Source organism: Sus scrofa, chromosome 12, assembly GCF_000003025.6.
Source record: "Sus scrofa isolate TJ Tabasco breed Duroc chromosome 12, Sscrofa11.1, whole genome shotgun sequence".
NCBI lineage: Eukaryota > Metazoa > Chordata > Mammalia > Artiodactyla > Suidae > Sus > Sus scrofa.
Genome location: NC_010454.4, coordinates 27458097 through 27478807, shown reverse-complemented (window position 1 = coordinate 27478807; position 20711 = coordinate 27458097). Strand labels below are relative to the sequence as shown.

At 39.7% G+C, this 20711-nt stretch overlaps 1 protein-coding gene across 41 annotated transcripts in view; it reads left to right on the top strand.

The window, feature by feature from the left end:
- MBTD1 (mbt domain containing 1) overlaps positions 1–20711 on the top strand; it is a 75604-nt gene that overhangs the window by 47605 nt on the left and 7288 nt on the right. For 26 of the 41 annotated variants that reach the window (XM_013981062.2, XM_021067235.1, XM_021067220.1 and 23 more), the window contains 10 exons: positions 2966–3100; positions 3363–3451; positions 3681–3915; positions 4942–4997; positions 5340–5444; positions 11380–11527; positions 13209–13291; positions 13660–13894; positions 14387–14464; positions 18115–18306. In XM_013981062.2, the coding sequence (XP_013836516.1) occupies positions 2966–3100; positions 3363–3451; positions 3681–3915; positions 4942–4997; positions 5340–5444; positions 11380–11527; positions 13209–13291; positions 13660–13894; positions 14387–14464; positions 18115–18306 (1356 nt within the window). Of the gene's footprint in view, positions 1–2965; positions 3101–3362; positions 3452–3680; positions 3916–4941; positions 4998–5339; positions 5445–11379; positions 11528–13208; positions 13292–13659; positions 14465–18114; positions 18307–20711 lie in introns of those variants that run through there. The other 15 variants (XM_021067227.1, XM_021067229.1, XM_021067232.1 and 12 more) reach the window with 3 other exon arrangements.

Below are 20711 nucleotides of genomic sequence, written 5' to 3'. Positions count from 1 at the left end.
AAGTTATATAATCCATAACATCGAAAGTAAGCTAGTGTTGACATTTTCATCAGTTTTGGGTACTGTCTTTTTCTTCATTCTCCACCTCTTCCATGTACCCTAGCCCTTATTATATTAGTGCTTATGAAGTAAACATATTAGGTATCCACTGTGTTAGACACTGGGCAGGTGACATGCAGACGTTTAAGATTTGGTTTTCTCTGCACCCTCACATCTGTTAAATATTGAATACCTTTGTGACAGAGGTGTTCAATGAGTGATGGGGTAGGATACTGTGGTACTGCGAAGAAGGAGTAGCTGCTCACTTAGTAGAAGTTGTCCTAAGATTACTAGAAGAGGTGTCTTACTCATCCTCATCTTTCTAGTCTTACATCCTGTCATCCTCCCCAAAACATCCTGCCTGTAGCTCCGGGTGTACTGCTGATAGACTTAATTTACCCAGAAAAATGATAATCTGTCTTCAATGTTTTCTATGTCCTTAAAGGATCTGAACGGTTAGGATTTATAGCTGTCGATGAGTTTCACCATACACTGCTTACCAGATTTTTTGTTGTTTCCCAACATAAATGATCTGTTCTCGTGAGATTAGTTTCCCTCCTCCCTCACATGGCATGTTCGGTCAGCTCCATGCCTTTTACTCACTCACAAAAAAAGTGTCCCATGCTCCCTTCTTACCATGTTTAACCCAGTTCAGTTCCTGTCTTTTCCTTGAAACATTTGCCCAGGTATATAAGCATTTTCTAAATAGTTATACTATTCTCTACACTTTAGTTTAAAACAGCAGTATATGGTTTCTGTCCTAGATGTTTAAGTCAGTTGCATTTAAAGAGATCTAGGGAGTTCCTATCGAGGTTCAGTGGTTAACAAACCCTACTAGTATCCATGAGGAATCGGGTTTGATCCCTTGCCTTGCTCAGTGGGTTAAGGATCTGGCATTGCCGTGAGCTGTGGCGTAGGTTGAAGGTGCGGCTCGGATCCCGAGTTGTTGTCCCTGTTGCATAGGCTCTGATTCGACCTCTAGCCTTGGGAATTCCATATGCCATGGGTATGGCCTTAAAAAGACCAAAAAAAAAAAAAAAAAGATCTAAATATCAGTGCATTTAATATCCAAGAATTTATTATCTTAGGTTTTACATTTGTATTTTATCTAACTGCAACATCTCATTTTAAGCTACTTTAATGACATCTTGGAAGTGAGCTTAATGTTCATGAGCCTAGAGCTCAGCAATAGTTAGTGGACTCATAAGTTGTTTTGTGAGTTACTGAATTTTAAAACTAAAGGTTTAAGACTGTGAACTTTCATCGTACATATTAACACATGAAAATGCTGACTCAGCATAGCTCCTGGCTGAAATAGAAGTTTATGGGGCGGGGGAGTTTCTTCTGTGACTCAGCGGTAATGAACCCGACTAGTATTCATGAGGAATCAGGTTCAATACCTGGGCTTGCTCAGTGGGTTAAGGATCTAGCATTGCCATGAGCTTGTAGTGAAGGTCGCAGATGTGGCTCAGATCCTACATTGTAGTGGCTGTGGAGTAGGCCAGCAGCTGCAGCTCTGATTAGACCCCAGCCTGGGAACTTCTGTATGCTACAGGTTTGACCCAAAAAAATAAATAAATAAAAGTTTATTGGGCCTTTTTATTGCACTAAAGACTTTAAATTAAACATTAATCTATTATCAATATAAGGTTTATTCAGTTATAAACAGTATACATCATATTCTGTTCTTTCCAGGAGATCAATCTTCCTGTTTTTTTACATATAGATTTTAAGTTATTTCACATATTTTTATTTGTGTTTATTGAACTTTTTTTTTTTTTTGGTCTTTTGTCTTTTTAGGGCTGCACCCGAGGCATATGGAGGTTTCCAGGCTAGGGGTCTAATCGGAGCCACAGCAAGGCGGGTTCTGAGCCGCGTCTGTGACCTACACCACAGCTCACAGCAACGCCAGATCCTTAACTCACTGAACAAGGCCAGGGATCAAACCCAAGTCCTCATGGATGCTAGTTGGGTTCGTTAACCACTGAGCCACAACAGGAACTCGTATTGAGCTTCTTCACCTAGCATTTTTAAATCTAATTTCCAAATAAACAAAACAAAAAAATTTACACTCTTGAAGAGGGCACATCCAAATTATCCAAGAATAATTTGGTCACTTGATCTACTGGATGAAGCAGTTTCTTTGAAATGTACTTTTTTTTTTTTCTTTTTGCCTTTGCTTTTTAGGGTCGCACTCAGGACATGTGGAGTTCCCACGCTAGGGGTCCCGTCGGAGCTGTAGCTGCTATCCTACTCCACAGCCCCAGCAACGCAGGATCCGAACTGCGTCTGTAACCTACACCACAGCTCACAGCAACACCAGACCCTTAACCCACTGAGTGAGGCCAGCAAATCAAATCTGAAACCTCGTGGTTCCTAGTCGGATTCATTTCCACTGTGCCACAACAGGAATTCCCTGAAATGTACTTTTAACTGGATTTCTGTGACTTAACAGGATTATACTAATTTACCATAATTTTCTTTATTTCCAAAACTACAACTTCTAGTAGAACTTTCCCACCCCTGTTTTCACTGAGAACTTCTTTCCTAGAATTTAAGTAACTGTGGGTAAAGTTGAAATATATTCAGAGGAGGAGGAGGCCATGCCCTGAAAACAGTTAAATGAGTTTAATTGCACTATCAAATAGTTACCAGTTTCATTCATACACCAGTAGTGGCAGCAGCCTCTGGGAACTTGTTAGAAGTGCAGATTCTGAGACTCACCAAGATCTACTAAATCAGAATCCTGGGGTTTGCGGCCCAGCCATCTGCCTGTTAACAAGCCCTGCACTTGAATCCATTGCAGGTGTTCACAACATCTGATGACCACTACCAGCAGCTATATCTGGTTTTATTTCATTTGGTTTTCTTATTATGAAAAGAAATAAGATTTGTTAATTGTTGGTGATTGATTTGTTGGTTTCAGGTTACAATGCCCTTTTAAGATATGAAGGATTTGAAAATGATTCTGGTCTGGACTTCTGGTGCAATATATGTGGTTCTGACATCCATCCAGTTGGTTGGTGTGCAGCCAGTGGAAAACCTCTTGTCCCTCCTAGAAGTGAGTAGCTTCTTTACCTTTACTGTAACCTAAATATATGCACTTTAATGAAATTTCATGCTTAGTCACAGTGAAGTGACTTAAAAATTAAAATAGTATTTTTTTGGTTTGCTAGCAAGACATATTTGCTTTCCCTATTTTTGTTACTCTTCTTCATAGCTGTAATTGCAGGAAAATTTGTTGCTTTTTTTTTTTTAACAAATAGCTTATGATGGAATTCTACTCTTTGCTAAAGTGTAACTGGTTATTTCTTTCATTTTAGCTATTCAGCATAAGTATACAAACTGGAAAGCTTTTCTAGTGAAACGACTTACTGGTGCCAAAACACTTCCTCCCGATTTCTCACAAAAGGTAAAGTCAGGATCTTAGAAAGGACTGAAGTGGCAAATAAAAGCTCTTAAAAAATGGAGTAACCTCACAATTTTTAAGGAATTGTTTTAATTTAGTGAGTCAGATGACCAATGTTAACTGTTGAATACACTCTATTTTTATAGTGCTGAAGATATTTTTATAGTATTGCAGTTATTTGTAGACCTTTGTCATGAATACCTAACAGCTTTTTTTCTGCTTTTGTTTCAAGGTTTCTGAGAGCATGCAGTATCCTTTCAAACCTTGCATGAGAGTAGAAGTGGTTGACAAGAGGCATTTGTGTCGAACACGGGTGGCAGTGGTGGAAAGTGTAATTGGAGGAAGATTAAGACTAGTGTATGAAGAGAGCGAAGATAGAACAGATGACTTCTGGTGCCATATGCACAGCCCATTAATCCATCATATTGGTTGGTCCCGAAGCATAGGCCATCGATTCAAAAGATCTGGTAAGCACCTGTCACAAGAACTCCTGTTGAAAATATCCTTGAGACTAAATTGTACTACTTAGTTATTTTTCTTTACGGAATAGAATAGATAAAAACTAGCATTCTAGTTACCTGGGCTGCTTATTCTACCTTAATTAGGGAAGCTTCACATCGGAATATTAATATCCTAACCAGTTCATTTATATTCCTTCCATTTCTGCCCAAGTAAAACAATAATGCACTTTTGGAGTTCTCTTGTGGCACAATGGATTAGGATCTGGTCTTGTCACTACTGTGGCTCAGGTTGCTGCTGTGGTGTGGGTTGGATCCCTGGCCTGGGAACTTACACATGCCGTGGCTGTGGCCAGGGGGGAAAAAAAAAAAAAAGCTCTTTTGGTCACATTTGTTTTCTTACACATTTTCATCCAGCCCATTTGAAAGCTCTAAAGGTAGCCTTTCCCAGGAGTTCCCGTCATGGCTCAGCAGAAACAAATCTGACCAGTATGCGTGAGGATGCAGGTTCAATCCCTGGCCTCGCTCAGTGGGTTAAGGATCCAGCGTTGCCTCAAGCTGTGGTGTAGGTCGAAGACCCGGCTCGAATTCTGCATTGCTGTGACTGTGGCGTAGGCCAGCAGCTACGGCTCCCATTTGACCTGGGAACCTCCATGTGGCCCAGGTGCGGCCCTAAAAATACCAAAAAAAAATTAAGGTAGCTTTTCCCTTTCCATTCAATTTTAGTCAAAATAGCAAAGTTAAGACTAAGTTTAGTCTTAACTACTAAACACATTAAAACATAATTCTAAAGTTGTAATTCTCCTAACAAGGGAATTTTCAGCACTCCAGTTGGCTGACTGTATTTTGATAGCACATGTACTCTGAAGAGAGAAAGACTTTTAAAGAATATCATACACCATAAATGTAGAAGGCATGTATTCTCGCCATATTTTAGAGTATCTACATACCTTGTGAGTTTGAAACCTTCAAAGAAACGTGGTTTTTGGTCTTCTCACAAATGCTGACAGATTAGTATGTAACTTTTCCTTGTAGATATTACAAAGAAACAGGATGGACATTTTGATACACCACCACATTTATTTGCTAAGGTAAGAAAGTTTTTATAAGAACCCTCATTTATAAACTAGGTTTGAAAGAGGGTTGTGGGTTTTTTCCCTAATATTTTGGAAATCACAATTACATATGTTCACCTAAAAGGATTAAGACCTTATAATCCATATGTGTCACAATTATTGATTGTAACTATTCTTAAATTCTGTCTATTGCCTGAATTCTCTCTATTCCCTAATGGAAGTCTGAGTTATAATATTAGGTAGGTAGGAGAAGGCACTTGCTATTTTCATCTGGTAAATCTTTTCATATTGGTATTATTTTAATTACTAAAATGATAACACTTGTAATAGTAGATGTGCTTTCATGTAATTCTTTAGGTAAAAGAAGTAGACCAGACTGGGGAATGGTTCAAGGAAGGAATGAAATTGGAAGCTATAGACCCATTAAATCTTTCCACAATATGTGTTGCGACCATTAGAAAGGTAAGAGAATAGGTTGTAAAATATGGAAATGCAGTTTATCAGAGCTGGGTTTAAGGTAATAGGAGGAACCCCTAACATACTCATTTTGATATAAAATTTGTGCATCTGGGTCTTCACTGGGGAGAAGGTTACAGTCATTTCAAAATAAATTCGAATTCTTCGACGTTCCCTTGTGGGTCAGCGAGTTAAGGATCCAGCCTTGTCACTGCTGCTGCTCGCATCACTCTGTGGCTCAGGTTCGATCCCTGGCTGGCAGCTTCCACATGCCACAGGCACAGCCAAAAAACAAAAAAAAAAATTAAGCATTCCTGCTGTGGCGCAATGGGATGGGAGAAATCTCTACAGCTCCAGGACGCAGGTTGGATCCCCAGCCCAGCACAGTGGGTTAAAGGATTTGGTATTGCTGCAGCTGTGGCTTAGGTCTCAACTGCGGTGCAGGGAACTCCATGTGCCAGGGTGGGGCAAAAAAAGAAAAAAAAAAATTGAATTGTCTTATCAGAGGTTCTCTTTTTTTGTTTGTTTTTCTGTTTCGGGTTTGTTTGTTTGTTTGTTACTTAATCTGCTGCGCAGCAAAGGAACTCTACTGGCTTAAGGCTTTAAACTATGTTGAAATGCAAATCACAATTTAATTATATCTTTATGTAGATAGATGCTGGATCAACAGGCTGATTTTTTTTTTTTTAGTGTTTTGTTTTTTGTTTGTTTGTTTTTGGTCTTTTTAGGACTGCACTTGCAGCATATGGAAGTTCCCAGGCTAGGGGTCAAATCAGAGCTACAGCTGCCAGCCACAGCCACAGCCACAGCAGCTCAGGATTGAGCCGCATCTGTGACCTGTTCCCCAGCTCACAGCAACACCATATCCTTGACCCACTAAGCGAGGCCAGGATAGCCCAAGTCTATGTGGAAACTCATCAGATTCGTTTCTGCTGCACCACAATGGAAACTCCCAGAGGTTCTCTTTTTATATATCTTCTTGTCCAGATTGTCATCTTGAGTCTGCTGCCTTTATCTTATCAAAGTATGTTCTTAAGTTAGAGGAAGAATATTTTAAGTTACTTCCTGATCAAAGCTTCTGGTCTAATACAAAATTGTAACAAGGCCAAGTTTAGGATCAGTTTCCTGTGTTTCCATGTTGTGCTTTTTTCCCTGTTTTTCCTTTTTTTCTCTTTTTCCTATCTTCTGAAACTGCTTTTACAAAAAGGTGTAGAAGAGCGGTTCTCAATTCTCAGTAAGCATCAGAATCTCCTGGGACACTTAAAAAAATATCGTTAACTAGACCTCTTCCTCAACCCCACCCCACCCCCAATTCTGATTTAATCAGCCTGGTTTGGATTCCTAGCATTGGCATTTTTTAAATATTAATCTTTTTTAAGTTTTATTGAAGTATAGTTGAATAACAAAGTCCAGGTGATTCTCAAGTACAACCAGGGTTAAGAATTGTTGATCCAGGATTTCCCACTGTGGCTCAGCAGTTGAAGAACCCGACTAGTATCCATGAGGATACAGGTTCAATCCCTGGCCTCACTCAGTGAGTTAAGGATTCTATGTTGCCACAAGCTGTGGCGTAGGTTGCAGAGACGCAGCTTAGATCCAGCGTTGCTGTGGCATGGGCCAGCAGCTGCAGCTCCAATTGGACCCCTAGCCTGGGAACTTCCATATGCCTCAAGCGGCCCTAAAAAGACCAAAAAAAAAAAAAAAAAAATCTGTTGATCCAACATCCATTTACATAAAGATATAATTAAATTGTGATTTGCATTTCAACATAATTTAAAGCCTTAAGTCAGTAGAGTTCCTTTGCTTCGCAGCAGGTTAAGTATCCAGTGTTTCACTGCTGTGACTCAGGTTGAATCCCTGGCCCAGGAACTTCTGCCTGCTGTGGGGGGGAGGAGCTTGGGGGGGAGACCTTAAGCCGAAAGAATTGAATTCTTTTTATAATTTTTATTTTTTCCGTTATAGCTGGCTTTAAAGCCGAAAGAATTTAAAACAGTTATGATAGCAGCCACGTCACATGCACTTACTTGTGTTCAAGGTCACATAGCTAGACCAGACTGCCTCCTGGTCTCTTCACCTGACGAGGGATCAGAACCACCTGGTACTATTTAAAACATAGATCTCGGAGTTCCCACCATGGCGCAGCGGAAATGAATCCAACTAGGAACCATGAGGTTGCAGGTTCGATCCCTGGCCTTGCTCAGTGGGTTAAGGATCTAGCATCGCCATGAACTTTGGTGTAGATTTGAATCTGGTGTTGCTGTGGCTGTGCTGTAGGCTGGCAGCTATAGCTCCAATTCAACCCCTAGCCTAGGAACCTCCATGTGCCTTGCGTGCAGCCCTAAAAAAAGAACAAAAAAAAAAGGAGAAGAAAATACTTAATGAATTCTTGCCATGCTGGGTTTGGTTTGGATTCTTATAGAACAAGATGAGGCATATAAAAGTAAGTTAACACCTAAGGTCAACTATGATTTTAGAAAGGCACAAGTACTGTTGGAAATCAGATAAAGAAGAGGTTGGAGGAATCAAGGAAAGCTTTATGGAAGAGAGGGCATCTGAATCGTCTTGAGTAATTGGGGCGGGGGGATGGGCCAAGCAGAGATGCAGGAGGAAACTGTGCCCTGGAAAGAGAATATGTACAGTAGCATCAGGACTGGAATGTACAGGCCATGCTTAGGCAATGGGGAGTGTTTCACACAAAACCAAACTAGTTGATTTGAGGAGTTCCTGTCGTGGCATAGTGGAAACAAATCCGACCAGGAACCATGAGGTTGTGGGTTCAATCCCTGGCCTTGCTCAGTGGGTTAAGGATCCAGTTTTGCCATGAGCTGTGGTGTAGGTCGCAGACGAATCTCAGATATGGTGTTGCTGTGGCTGTGGTGTAGGCCAACAGCTGTAACTCCAATTCAACCCCTAGCCTGCAAACCTCCATATGCCACAGCCCTAAAAAGCAAGAAAATAAAATAAAAAAAAAAAACAAGTTGCTTTGAATATTCTGGGCCAGGCTTTTTGTTTCTAAGGAACAGAAACCCACTCAAATGAGCTCTAGGAAAGGTACTAAGGGTGCAGTGGCACTCCCACAGATGTGCAAGGACACAGGGATGAGACCTGGAAAGGCATAAAATTGGTGCTTCTCTCCACTTTTTAGGGTCCCCTTTGTTCTTTCGCTGCTCTTCATCTCTGCCACTGTTCTTTCACTCTGCCTCAATCGGTGTCCTGCTCGCTCAAGCCACCTGTGATAGCCCCTAGCTCTGTCTGTACCACATAGCCTTGCAGTCCAGTTCCAGCGCATGACTTGACTGCAGTCTCTGTGTCTGTTAATTCTGATTCCTCAGAGAAAATCTACACTGAGCCCAGCTTTTGGCTTGGCCCTCTGAAGATTAGATACTAGTCTTTGATCTAGTCAGCTTATTTAGAAAGGGAGTAAAGAATCTCATGTGAATCTAAGACCTCGTATCCAGAGGTCTTAGAACTGTTACAGTTAAAGGGAAAGTTAGTGTACATATCCATTATGGTCGAAATAACTAGGAGAAAGGAACTTGCAGGCAGAGGCAAAAGATGATGTGGAATTAGATTGTGCAGTTTTGTAATGCTTAATCTGGCTATCTGAGCTTTCTTTTCTTCTTTTTCTTTTCTTTTTCTTTTTTTTTTTTTTTTTTTTTTTTTTTTTTTTTTTTTTTTGTCTTTTTGCCTTTTCTAGGGCCGCTCCTGCAGCATATGGAGGTTCCCAGGCTAGGGGTCTAATTGGAGCTGTAGCCGCTAGAGCCACAGCAACACAGGATCCAAGCCACATCTGCGACCTACACCACAGCCCACAGCAACGCCAGATCCTCAACCCACTGAGCAAGGCCAAGGACCAAACCTGCAACCTCATGGTTCCTAGTCGGATTTGTTAACCACTGCGCCACGATGGGAACTCCATGTCTGAGCTTTCTTTAGTGAACAGGATAAGTTGGTAAAGGTTTTCTGCTCATACCAAAAGGAAGTTTAACTGGGTAAGAGGGGAAATGTCCATAGAGGAAGGCTGAAAGCCGTGGTATCAAACAACATAGTGGAGAGAGAGTTAATGGCAAGGATAAAGGGACTGAATGTTTGGGGAGAGCATTAGGGACCCCATGATTGATTGCCTGTGAAAGGAGCAGGAGAAGGCATTGTTGGGTTGGTGCCCTGTACTAACTCTCAGTATGTTCAGCATGCAGGTCAAGTACAGGCCTGGGACACTGAAAAAGTGACAAACTCATCATAAAACTTGAGGAATTGGAGTTCCCGTCGTGGCTCAGCAGTTAACAAACCCAGCTAGCATCCAAGAGGACATGGGTTCAATCCCTGGCCTCGCTCAGTGGGTTAAGGATCCGTCATGAGCTGTGGTATAGGTTGCAAATGTGGCTTGGAGCCTGCATTGCTGCGGCTCTCTGGCGTAGACCGGTGGCTACAGCTCCAATTCAGCCCCTAGCCTGGGAACCTCCATATGCTTCGGGTGTGGCCGTAAAAAGACAAAAAAAAAAAAAAAACTTGAGGAATTGTTGGCATAAAAGTCACTCGTTGAAGCATTGGGTGTGGACTAAAAGAAAAGGAGTAAAATCAGAAATAAGGATGTGAGGTGAAAGAGTAGCCACCAAAACAGTGTGAAAGGAATGAACAGAGAAGTGAAAAGGTGGATGGGTATACTATAATGAGAGTCTGGGAGAAAATGTTTCAAAAAATTGAGGTGTTCCCTTTGTGGCTTAGCGGTAACGAATCCGACTAGTATACATGAGCACTCGGGTTCAATCCCTGGCCTCTCTCAGTGGGTTAAGGATCTGATGTTGCTGTGAGCTGTGTGTAGACACAGCTCAAATCCCGAGTGGCTATGGCTGTGGCTTAGGTCAGCAGCTGTAGCTCCGATTCGACTCCTGGCCTAGAAACTTCCATATGCCAGGGGTGCGGCCCTAAAAAGACAAAAAAAATTTTTTCTTTTTTGAGAACAGTATGTTATGGGATAGCTGCAGGGAGGCCAAAGTGTTGGGAGGAAAGGCACTGGATTTGACAAACTAGGAAGTAGTTGGTGAATTTAGTAGCTGAAAAGGGTAAGGACAGATGGCAGACTGCAACGAGTTACACTGTATACAACTTGAATTTGGTCTCTGGGTGAAGAGTATAAAGGAGTTCATTGTACTATTCTTATACCTGTTCTGTAAGTGTGAATGGTTTAAGTTTTTTGTTTTTTTTTTTTTTTTTCAAGCTCCACCTGTGACATATGGAAGTTCACAGACAAAGGATCAAATCTGAGCCTCGGCTGCATCCTGTGCCACAGCTGTGGCAATGCTGGATACTTAACACTGCACCACAACAGGAACTCCCAAAATAAAAGATATTTCCTGTAATGGGAATGGGGCGACAACAGAGCATAAGAGATGGTGTTTTAGGAGCAAGGTACCAATAATGATAGGACAAGATGGATAAGTTTGTCTTGAGGGGCAAAGAAAGGACCACTATTACAACAATCTGAGTGGCTAAAGGAAGGACTTGAGAGGCCCTCACATAGTTTTTGTCATAGTGGAGCACGATTATCCAGAGCATGAGACAGGTAAAGTTAGAGCTTGAGGAAGGTAGAAAAAGTTTGGGAAAACACCTTTATGTGATAAATCACAAGGAAATAAGTTATTTCTGAGTAAAATTTAAAGCTTAGCCGAGACTAGGTACTTAAATTATAAACAGCAGACAGCCTTAGCCATTGACAGAGACACTGTTCTCCCTAGACTTCTGAAATCACTTCTGTGCAGCCATGCTTTAGTTTCTGGTACACTCTAAAATGTACACAGATTTTTTTCATTACAATTCCAGTTATTTAACAAAATTCAGTGAAGAAGCATTTTTAACTTTTAAGAGATCTTTATGTAATAGATTTTTCCTTTTTGGTTAGTGATACTAATATTAAATACTTGGAATTTTTTTCATTTAAAAGGTGCTGGCTGATGGATTCCTGATGATTGGGATCGATGGCTCAGAAGCAGCAGATGGTTCTGACTGGTTCTGTTATCATGCAACCTCCCCTTCTATTTTCCCTGTTGGTTTCTGTGAAATTAACATGATTGAACTTACTCCACCCAGAGGTACTTCTTCCTAATATATACACTGAGTTTTCATCCTTGCTTTTTACATGGTACCTGTTAACATTTACCACAGCTCTAGATTTCCTGCTGTATGAAAATAAGAGTATATGTGTATATATATATATAAACACACACAAGATCTGTTGGGTGCTCTGAAAACATAACGAACTGTATCCTAACTAGCTTTAATAATTGGTATAATTGGTATAGAATCTTTTTCTGAGCATCTATACATTTTATAATATGAAATAATATTCTCAAGCCCTGTTGAGATGGTGATTTAGGCTCCAAAGTCTGTTGTACACATAAACTTTTTTTAAAAAATACATACTTTAGGGAGTTCCCGTCGTGGCGCAGTGGTTAACGAATCCGACTAGGAACCATGAGGTCGCGGGTTCGGTCCCTGCCCTTGCTCAGTGGGTTAACGATCCGGCGTTGCCGTGAGCTGTGGTGTAGGTTGCAGACGCGGCTCGGATCCCGAGTTGCTGTGGCTCTGGCGTAGGCCGGTGGCTACAGCTCCGATTCAACCCCTAGCCTGGGAATCTCCATATGCCTCGGAAGCGGCCCAAGAGATAGCAACAACAACAAAAGACAAAAGACAAAAAAAAAAAAAGTACATACTTTAGGAGTCCCTGTTGTGGCGCAGCGAAAACAAATCCAACTAGGAACCATGAGGTTGCAGGTTCTATCCCTGGCCTCGATCGGTGAGTTAAGGATCTGGCATTGCCATGAGCTGTTGTGTAGGTCGCAGTTGTGGCTTGGATCTGGCGTTGCTGTGGCTCTGGCATAGACTGGTGGCTACAGCTCTGATTAGACCCCTAGCCTGCGAACCTCTATATGCTGTGGGTGCGGCCCCTAAAAAAAAAATAGATACTTTAGGCTGTTCCGTTGTGGCACAGTAGAAACAAGTCTTACTAGGAACCATGACGTTTCAGGTTCAATCCCTGGCCTCACTTAGTGGATTAAGGATCTGGTGTTGCTGTGAGCTGTGGTGTGGGTCGCAGGCGTGGCTCAGATCCCAAGTTGCTGTGGCTGTGGTGTAGACCAGCAGCTGTAGCTCTGATTAAACCCCTAGCCTGGGAAGCTCCATATGCTGTGGGTGTGGCCCTTAAAAAAAAAAAAAAAAACTTTAGCTTTTGAGGAAAAGCAAGTTTTCATCTTTGGATTACCATGTGACTTTTTAAAAGCAGGTATATGCTTAAATAGCTCTTATGGTTTAACCAATGACTTTCCTAATTTCAGTATCTGAGCCTTAGGTTTTTTTCTCTTTAAGAAATGGAGAAAAGCCAAAAGAGTGGACTATTAAAAAAAGAAAAAGTATTTGCCCAGCCTGTTTTCTTTCTTACAAAGAAAGAAAAATATTACTGAAAAGTGTTAAATGTTAGGCTCTTCTAATCCTAGGATTGAAAAAGCAGAAGTCTGTAGTTCTTACAGAGTGAGGAGGGGAGAGTCACTTTGGCATTAGAATAAGTGGGTACTTGTTTCTGTCTAGAAAAGAGGAAAATCCATATAACAAGGAGGAACTATCAAACTCTACAGCATCAGAGCACGATTCATATAACAGAGAGCTTGTCATATAACAAAATCTGTGATTGTAGTGTATACTAAATTACTTTACATCTGCATTTTAATATATGCTCATTTTAAAAGAACTGCTAGTTAAACTAGTTGTGTTTTTCAGGTTACACAAAACTTCCTTTTAAATGGTTTGACTACCTCAGGGAAACTGGCTCCATTGCAGCACCAGTAAAACTGTTTAATAAGGTAAATTTTAAATGATGCCTCACAAATGCAAATCAGTGTTGGTCAGAATGTCTTTGCCTTATGCTAGAATTCCTAAGATTAATATGAACATATAATAGTAAAACAATGCTAAGTATTTTCTTTACATAGGACTTTAAGGTTGTTTCCAGATTTTGTTTTATTTTTAATCTGAATAAAATAGGAATGAATACATTTCCTAAGTAGTGCTTAATATGCTTCAGCCTCATATGTTTCAATAATTAAAGAATTATTTCAGATTTTTTGGTCTAAATTGTCAATTGGTTGTGTTCTTTTTTTTTCTTCCTTAGTAATGGCGGATTATACATTCTTCTTTTCACCAGTGTTAATGTTTTGCTTCTCCACGTTAGGATGTTCCCAATCACGGATTTCGTGTAGGAATGAAATTAGAAGCAGTAGATCTCATGGAGCCACGATTAATATGTGTAGCCACAGTAACTCGAATTATTCATCGTCTCTTGAGGATACATTTTGATGGATGGGAAGAAGAATATGATCAGTGGGTAGACTGTGAGTCCCCTGACCTCTATCCTGTAGGGTGGTGTCAATTAACTGGATATCAGCTACAGCCTCCAGCATCACAGTGTAAGTTGGTATACAGAAAAGGTGTCCTTTTGTAAAAATCAGCAGTTCTCGGAGGACTATCTCACATAAATCATCTTGTGAGCTCACAGGACAAGAATATACCTAAGTCTGATTGGTTGCCAGGTAAGATCTTAAGACTCAACGACAATATCACAGAATCAGACCATGTGTTCCATGGCAGTGTGAACTCAGTAGTCAGTTACATAATGACTATAGAAACACAACATCAAGAGCACTCACCAAATTAAACTGTACTTATTTTAATGAGTTTAAAATTACAGGCTAATAAATTTTATGTTATTGGTGTATTTGAAGGACTTATTGAATAAGTAGTGGAATCTCTCTGGTATTGAAGTTCATGGTTTTGCAGGAAAAAGTACCCTTATTTTTAAAACATTGTATACTTTTATAAGCGTAATGTTCTTGGTGAACTAAGTTGTATCTAGATTTGTAAGGAGTTGTCTGGTACCAATTTTCCCTTTTATTTTTCAGCATCAAGAGAAAGCCAATCAGGTTCATCAAAGCAGAAGAAAAAGGCTAAGTCCCAGCAATACAAAGGACATAAGAAAAGTGGGTCACCATGTGGTGTTTATATACACTTTGTAACTTGTTAACCAGTTGGGGTCTTAAATATTCTTGCACAGAAACGATACCCTTTTTGAGAGCAGATAACTGTGCATTCTGTATTATGCTTAAAGGTGCAGTATGCTATAAAAGGCAAACCTTTTCAGTAATGAGAAACACTTACCTTTGATAGGGGAAATTATTACCATAATATTTAATATGTGGTAAAGAATAGAGTCTGTGGACAATTCTTGAAGTAACATGTAAACCTTCTGAAAATTAATCTTTTTTAAATCTTTAAGAGTTTTACAACTTTAAAAGCAGATGCTTACAATAGACTTGGAGATTAATAAACCCATCCTTATAAATGAAAACTCTTTCTAGAATGATGCTTTTGAGAAATTCAAGGTGATAGCTAACAAAATCAGACCTAAGAAAAGTTTTCTCAGAATGCTCCTGTGCGGCAGGTTCAGCCCCTGGCCCAGGAACTTCTACATGCCATCGGTGTGGCCAAAAAAAATTTTTCTTGGGACTTCCCATGATGACTCAGTGGGTTAAGAACCCAACTAGTATCCTTGAAGATGTCGGTTCAATCCCTGGCCTCGCTCAGGGAGTTAAGGATCTGGCGTTGTCGTGAGCTGTGGTGTAGGTCACAGACGTTGCTCGCATCTTGTGTTGCTGTGGCTGTGGTGTAGGCCAGCAGCTCCAGCTCTGATTCAACCCCTAGCCTGGGAACCTCCATATGCCACAGGTGCAGCCCTAACTCTGATTTTTTTTTTTTTTTTAATCTTTTTTCCCCCAACATAGGAAGCCACAGATTTTTTTTCTTCATGAAACTTGTGGAATATTTTGCTCTGAGATATGGTTATTTTTATTTAAAGTTTTTTTTTTAAGTAAAAAGTACATTCGAGGATTAAAATTAAAACAGATTTTTCCAACTAACTTGCCCTATGTTCAAGGATCCCCTGTGGCATATGGAAGTTGATTGAACCTGAACCACAGCAATAACCTGAACCACTGCAGTGACAGCACTGGATCCTTAACCATCTGTGCCACAAGGAAAATCCAGCCCTTATCTTTTTGATCATAAATGTTTGTTTATAATTTCTTCAGTGAGAAACCTAACTTCTAGCAGCCAGTGCAGTGGTTCTTTGGTTTCCTCCGCATAAAAAACCCATATCAGCCTCACAGTAGTGATAACCATCAGGCCCCTAACCCTCTCTTTCATATTATAGACATAAGCCTCCTACAGTCCCAGAATTGTTTTGCCACCCAGCTGCTTACCATGTTTGATCACTAAGCTTTCTCTAAGGCTGAGTAGTACAGGCCGCTTTGGCCTGTCTTTTCACATTTTATTTGATAAGACTTTGAGATATCAGGATTTTCTTTCCATAATGTGTGGAATTTCAGAACATTTTTTATTACTTAGTAACTGTGTGATGTATGTTTTTTAGATCTAATTTCTGAGCATTGTATGCACAGATCGCATACCTCAGTTGGTGTAACTCTTACTGGGTTTGTGGCTTATGGGGTGTAATGATTTTGAATGAATGGGCTAGGGACATGGGAAGAAATGTGAAATTAATAAAGTGGTAATATCATTATCCTAGTTTTTAGTGATAACAGTACTAGATTTCAGGATTAGCTGAAAAACTGGATATAGCTACAATATGATGTGTCCTTTAACTTTTAGTAGCTCTTAATATTATGACATCATCTCCAATGCCTTTAAATTGTCCTTTGGACATAAAAAAGAACTGTGGACCCACAGTCCCTTATTAGAAATCCTTAGGCCAGATGTGTTTTGAAATTTAGAATTATTTGGATTTTAGAAAAGAAGTACATTGTTTGTAGCATATATTATGTAACATCCCTTGTAGGCTCTGCAGCATTTCCCAAAGCAAAATATGCATAAATAGTTACATTTAATGGGCTAAATAAAGGTTATAAATAGTATACCAAGTAAGGTCTGGTTTTGTCGCCAAAGTTGTGCCGAAAAAACTTTGAATTTTTGGAATTAAGGATAAGGAATTGTAGTTCTGTGTGCATGAAGAGGCAGTCTTCTTGTAAGGGTACTCTTTGCTCCTTTAATTTTTTTTTCACATTACTCGGCAGCAAGTAGTTTATTACAACCTTTTCACACAAAACTTTATTTACCAAAATAAGAAAGAATTGGGGGGTCCAAGAACTTAAGTCATCCATTGTATGCAGATTTATGTCAGACAGGCTACAAAACCTATTTGGTTTTAAGGTTGTCTACAGATTATTATATTCTGGTTCTGTTGTTTCATCTTTGGTCTTACTGTACCTAAAATCATCCGTCAGTATATTCTTTTGGTAGGGCTTACTTTTTACAGAAATAGATTGGCTTCATTGTCCTAGCTTGTCTTTTGATTAGCTGTGTATGAACATGCTTTATAGCATGAGGGGATAACTATTAACCAGTGCTGTTGAGAAATAAGAGTTACGTTCTGTCAAGAGGATCATTGTATGCAAGTCATCTATCCAATCTGAAAAGCCTTTTTTTCCTCAAGGTTTAATAATTCTAGAGCAGGAAAATCAACACTAATTTCTGTACCATCTTCAGGGGCTTTTGTAAGTAGTAGAAAGGTAGAAACTCTCCTGGCATTTTTATCTCCAAGTGTGTGGTACATTAGACTCTTGTCTACATGATTGCTGCAAATGATTTTGGTTTGGCAGTTGAGAATTAAATGTGTACTCATAGGAGCTTGGTTTCCAGATCATTTTACATAGGAATACTGTCTGACTTGTATTTATCTTTTTAGTCCTAATTTTGCAAAGCATAATTTCTAATTGATCCTGCCTGGGTCATTTGTAAGAAAAAAAAAAAAAAAAACACTCTTAAAGAAAACATGTAATTTATAGTCACAAAGCTATGTAAGTATCCTTCAGCTTTCAACCTATTAATGCAGAATGCTTGTTTATTCAATATTCGCAGAGCTTAGATTATTATTTGTTGGTGGTGAAAGCATTGTGTAAGTCTTCGAAGGTTTTTGTGTGCTTATGAAACTCTAATGAAAAGTGTTTTAGAAGAAATTAGATTGCTTACAAACATGCAGTCAACAAATGTTTAAACTTTAGAACTGCTTTTCAGATTAAGAATTATGACTTTCCTGAAAGAGTGGATTATAAACCGAAAGTTAGAGAAGTACATTTCATATCAGTAAAGTCCTGCCACGTGTCAAATACATTTATTAAATTGTTTGATTTCTCTCTGAAGGACAGTGTTTGTCTTACATGGGCAGCCACTGACTTTGGCCTGCAAGTAGGGTTTTTAAACCCTCTCTCTTCTAGTGGATTTTCAGTCCCCTCAAATTAAAATTTTCCCAATTAGCCAGCTAATTCTTCACACTCAGTGCTCTCTATAGTTCATTTTGCTTTCTTTTGTTTTCAATGGAGAGTCAGGATCCAGGATTTGGACTTGCAGAGACTAGAAATAATCACCTGTCATCCATTCCGCAGCCCACGCACGCACACATACATGCCCACCCACCCCTTGGTTTTAGAAATGCAAACCTTGCATAGTTGGCTCTCTTTTCAGAGTACCCTATGCAATGCAGCCTTTCCTAGTTATGATGCACTTTTCTTACCACACATGTAAGTAAAAGCTTACTTTAGTTTGACTTGATATTTAGAGAGGAAGATGCCAAGTGGGAAGAAGCCTGTCAGTTTGTCGAGCCTACCCATGACAGGTGGGCTGCGGAGGAGCTTCTCTGGTGACGAAGAGTTGACTCCTCCTCCATATCGAACCCTTCCAGCACAGACAGCCTCGGAGGCCTTCCCACCTCCCCGCACTAGCCGAGAGTTCAGTCCCAGCCTCAAAACAGGTAATTAGTCCCATCAGCACCTCAGGTACTGCAGAGGGTCAAGGTCTGGGTTCGGGTCGGGGGAGCGAAGGCGGGGGAGAGAAGGCATGGTCTGGCGTGACAGATGCTGGCTCATTAAATTTTTCTTTTTCTTTCAACTGAAAATTTCATTTTCACTAGTTCTTGATAGTCACTTCACTAAGATGAATCATCAGGGAAAGACTTTTATTTTGTTATAAGCCACTTCTGAGCTTCAAATTCAGATAGAGCTGTAATTTCAGTTTATGAAATTGCGAGACAGCTTATACTATTTCATGGTCTCATTAAAATAGTTGAACATCTTCCATTGTAGAATTCTATGTTACTTGACCTGGAGGAGAAATAGGCCATGAGGGATCAATCCGATTAATCAGATCCAGAAATGAGGCTTTGTTCTTAGCATTCCATAGCATCTCATTCAGTAGAAATAATGTGTTTTGTGTTCCTTTGTAATTTTGGTTCTGGTAGTAACATTTACCACAATTTTAGTTGAATAGCATGGACTTGGAAATACATTATCAGTATAATTTGGGTGTTGAATTTGAGCAAAATTTATTTGTGTAATTTCGTGCTTATGTAGGTACAGTGATTTAAGTAAGTGACATTTAGTTGAATTGGTTAGGCCAAGCTGGTAGAGTGTAAGAAAGACTGCCCTTTGTAATTGCTAAGAACAAACATGTTATCATAGAATATCAGAAAGGCTTCAGTTAACGTTTGGTGAGTCTTAGAGATGAGTACAGATCACATAGCTTCAAAGCCAAAGTTGTATCTGCTGTGGCCTGTATTCTGCCGTATCCTAACTATTGCTTTTACATTAATTTTTTAATCTGACTGGCATTCTTTAAAATGCCTTCTCTATGTTGAAAATGCTGATGGGACTTAATACCCAGCTCTGTTTTCTTCTCATTGCTCTGTTTGCTAGTATTTTTGCATCTGAAGTTGTCATCAGCCATTTTTTCGAGTATTAAGATGTGTTCTTTAGCTTTTGCCTTATTAAACAGTGTGTTAGGTGATCTTGATCCTTCCTAGTCTGTTTCTCTGAAGATCACGCTCATCTTTATATCTAGATAAAATCACTATATATACCTCTTTGTATAAAAAAGTAGATTAGGACTGCAAATCCAAGTTTATTTGCTCTTTAATAGAAATGCATTCAAAGTCTATCGAAGGAGCGTTTCAGCTTCTATTATTTCTTTTTATTTGTATTTATTTATTTATTTTTATTTTGCTTTTTAGGGCCACACCTGTGGCATATGGAGGTTCCCAGGCTAGGGGTCCAGTTGCAGCTACAGCTGCCGGCCTACTCCACAGACATAGCAACATCAGATCTGAGCTGCTTCACCCTACACCACAGCTCACAGCAATGCTGGATCCTTAACCCACTGAGCCAGGCCAGGGATCGAACCCTCAACCTTATGGTTCCTAATCGGGTCATTTCCACTGCCCCATGACGTGAACTCCTATTTGTCTTTTTAACTTTTTTCTTTTTGTATGTATGTATTATTAGGAAAGTCTTCTGTAACCTAATTAATTATAGGTACTGTGAGCTCTGAATTTCTGTTGGATTTTAGATGTGTTTTCTCATGCATTAGACTGATTTTGAAGGTGTGTGTCATGTTTTGTAAGAGAACTTGACTTTTAGGATTGGCGAAACCCAGGAACTTGAAGTAGACGTACAGGATGGCAACCAGAAGGCCTAAGGGACTTCCTTTCCACGAGTGTCTGTCGTGTGTGTGTCTTGATCAGGGGGCATGTCCTGTGGGACTTAAGTGCGATTTTACTCTGGTGAAACTTTGTAGGGAGTGTGTTGCTGTCTTGACTATCTGAAAGCTGAAGTTTGTGTAGCTATTGAAAAAATTTATTATCTATGGACTTCTAACTAGGAAAATGTGATTTCCGTTGGCTTATCTTCTGAAACGTTAGTGATAAGAGTCAGCAGAGTGCCTTCCTTTTAAAAACAGAGCCAAGAAAATGCATTTTTGTAGAAATTGACATCAGCCACAATCTATTTTATTTTATCCATCATTCATTGAGAACAAGGCTTATAAAGGAGAAATGATTAGCATGAAGTTACCAAACAGGCTTTATTTTAGATTCCATGAAAACAGTGAAACCTTGCATTAAAACATTCCACATCTGAGTGAATGTTTCACCTTTATCTTGAGTTACTTTTTTTTAAGCACATTGTTTCCATATTTTAGCATGAGTAGAAGTATAATCCAGAACTTGTTATTGTTAATAAATGCGCATAGTTTCAGGATGTGTTTTAGAATCTCAGCTTGTCTCAATTTACCTTTCTTACATTTAAAAAAAACCAAAAAACATCTGTTTGAATGGAACATGTTTGGTCTTGAAGCACAGTAATTCTTTTCTCATTCATTTAGCCA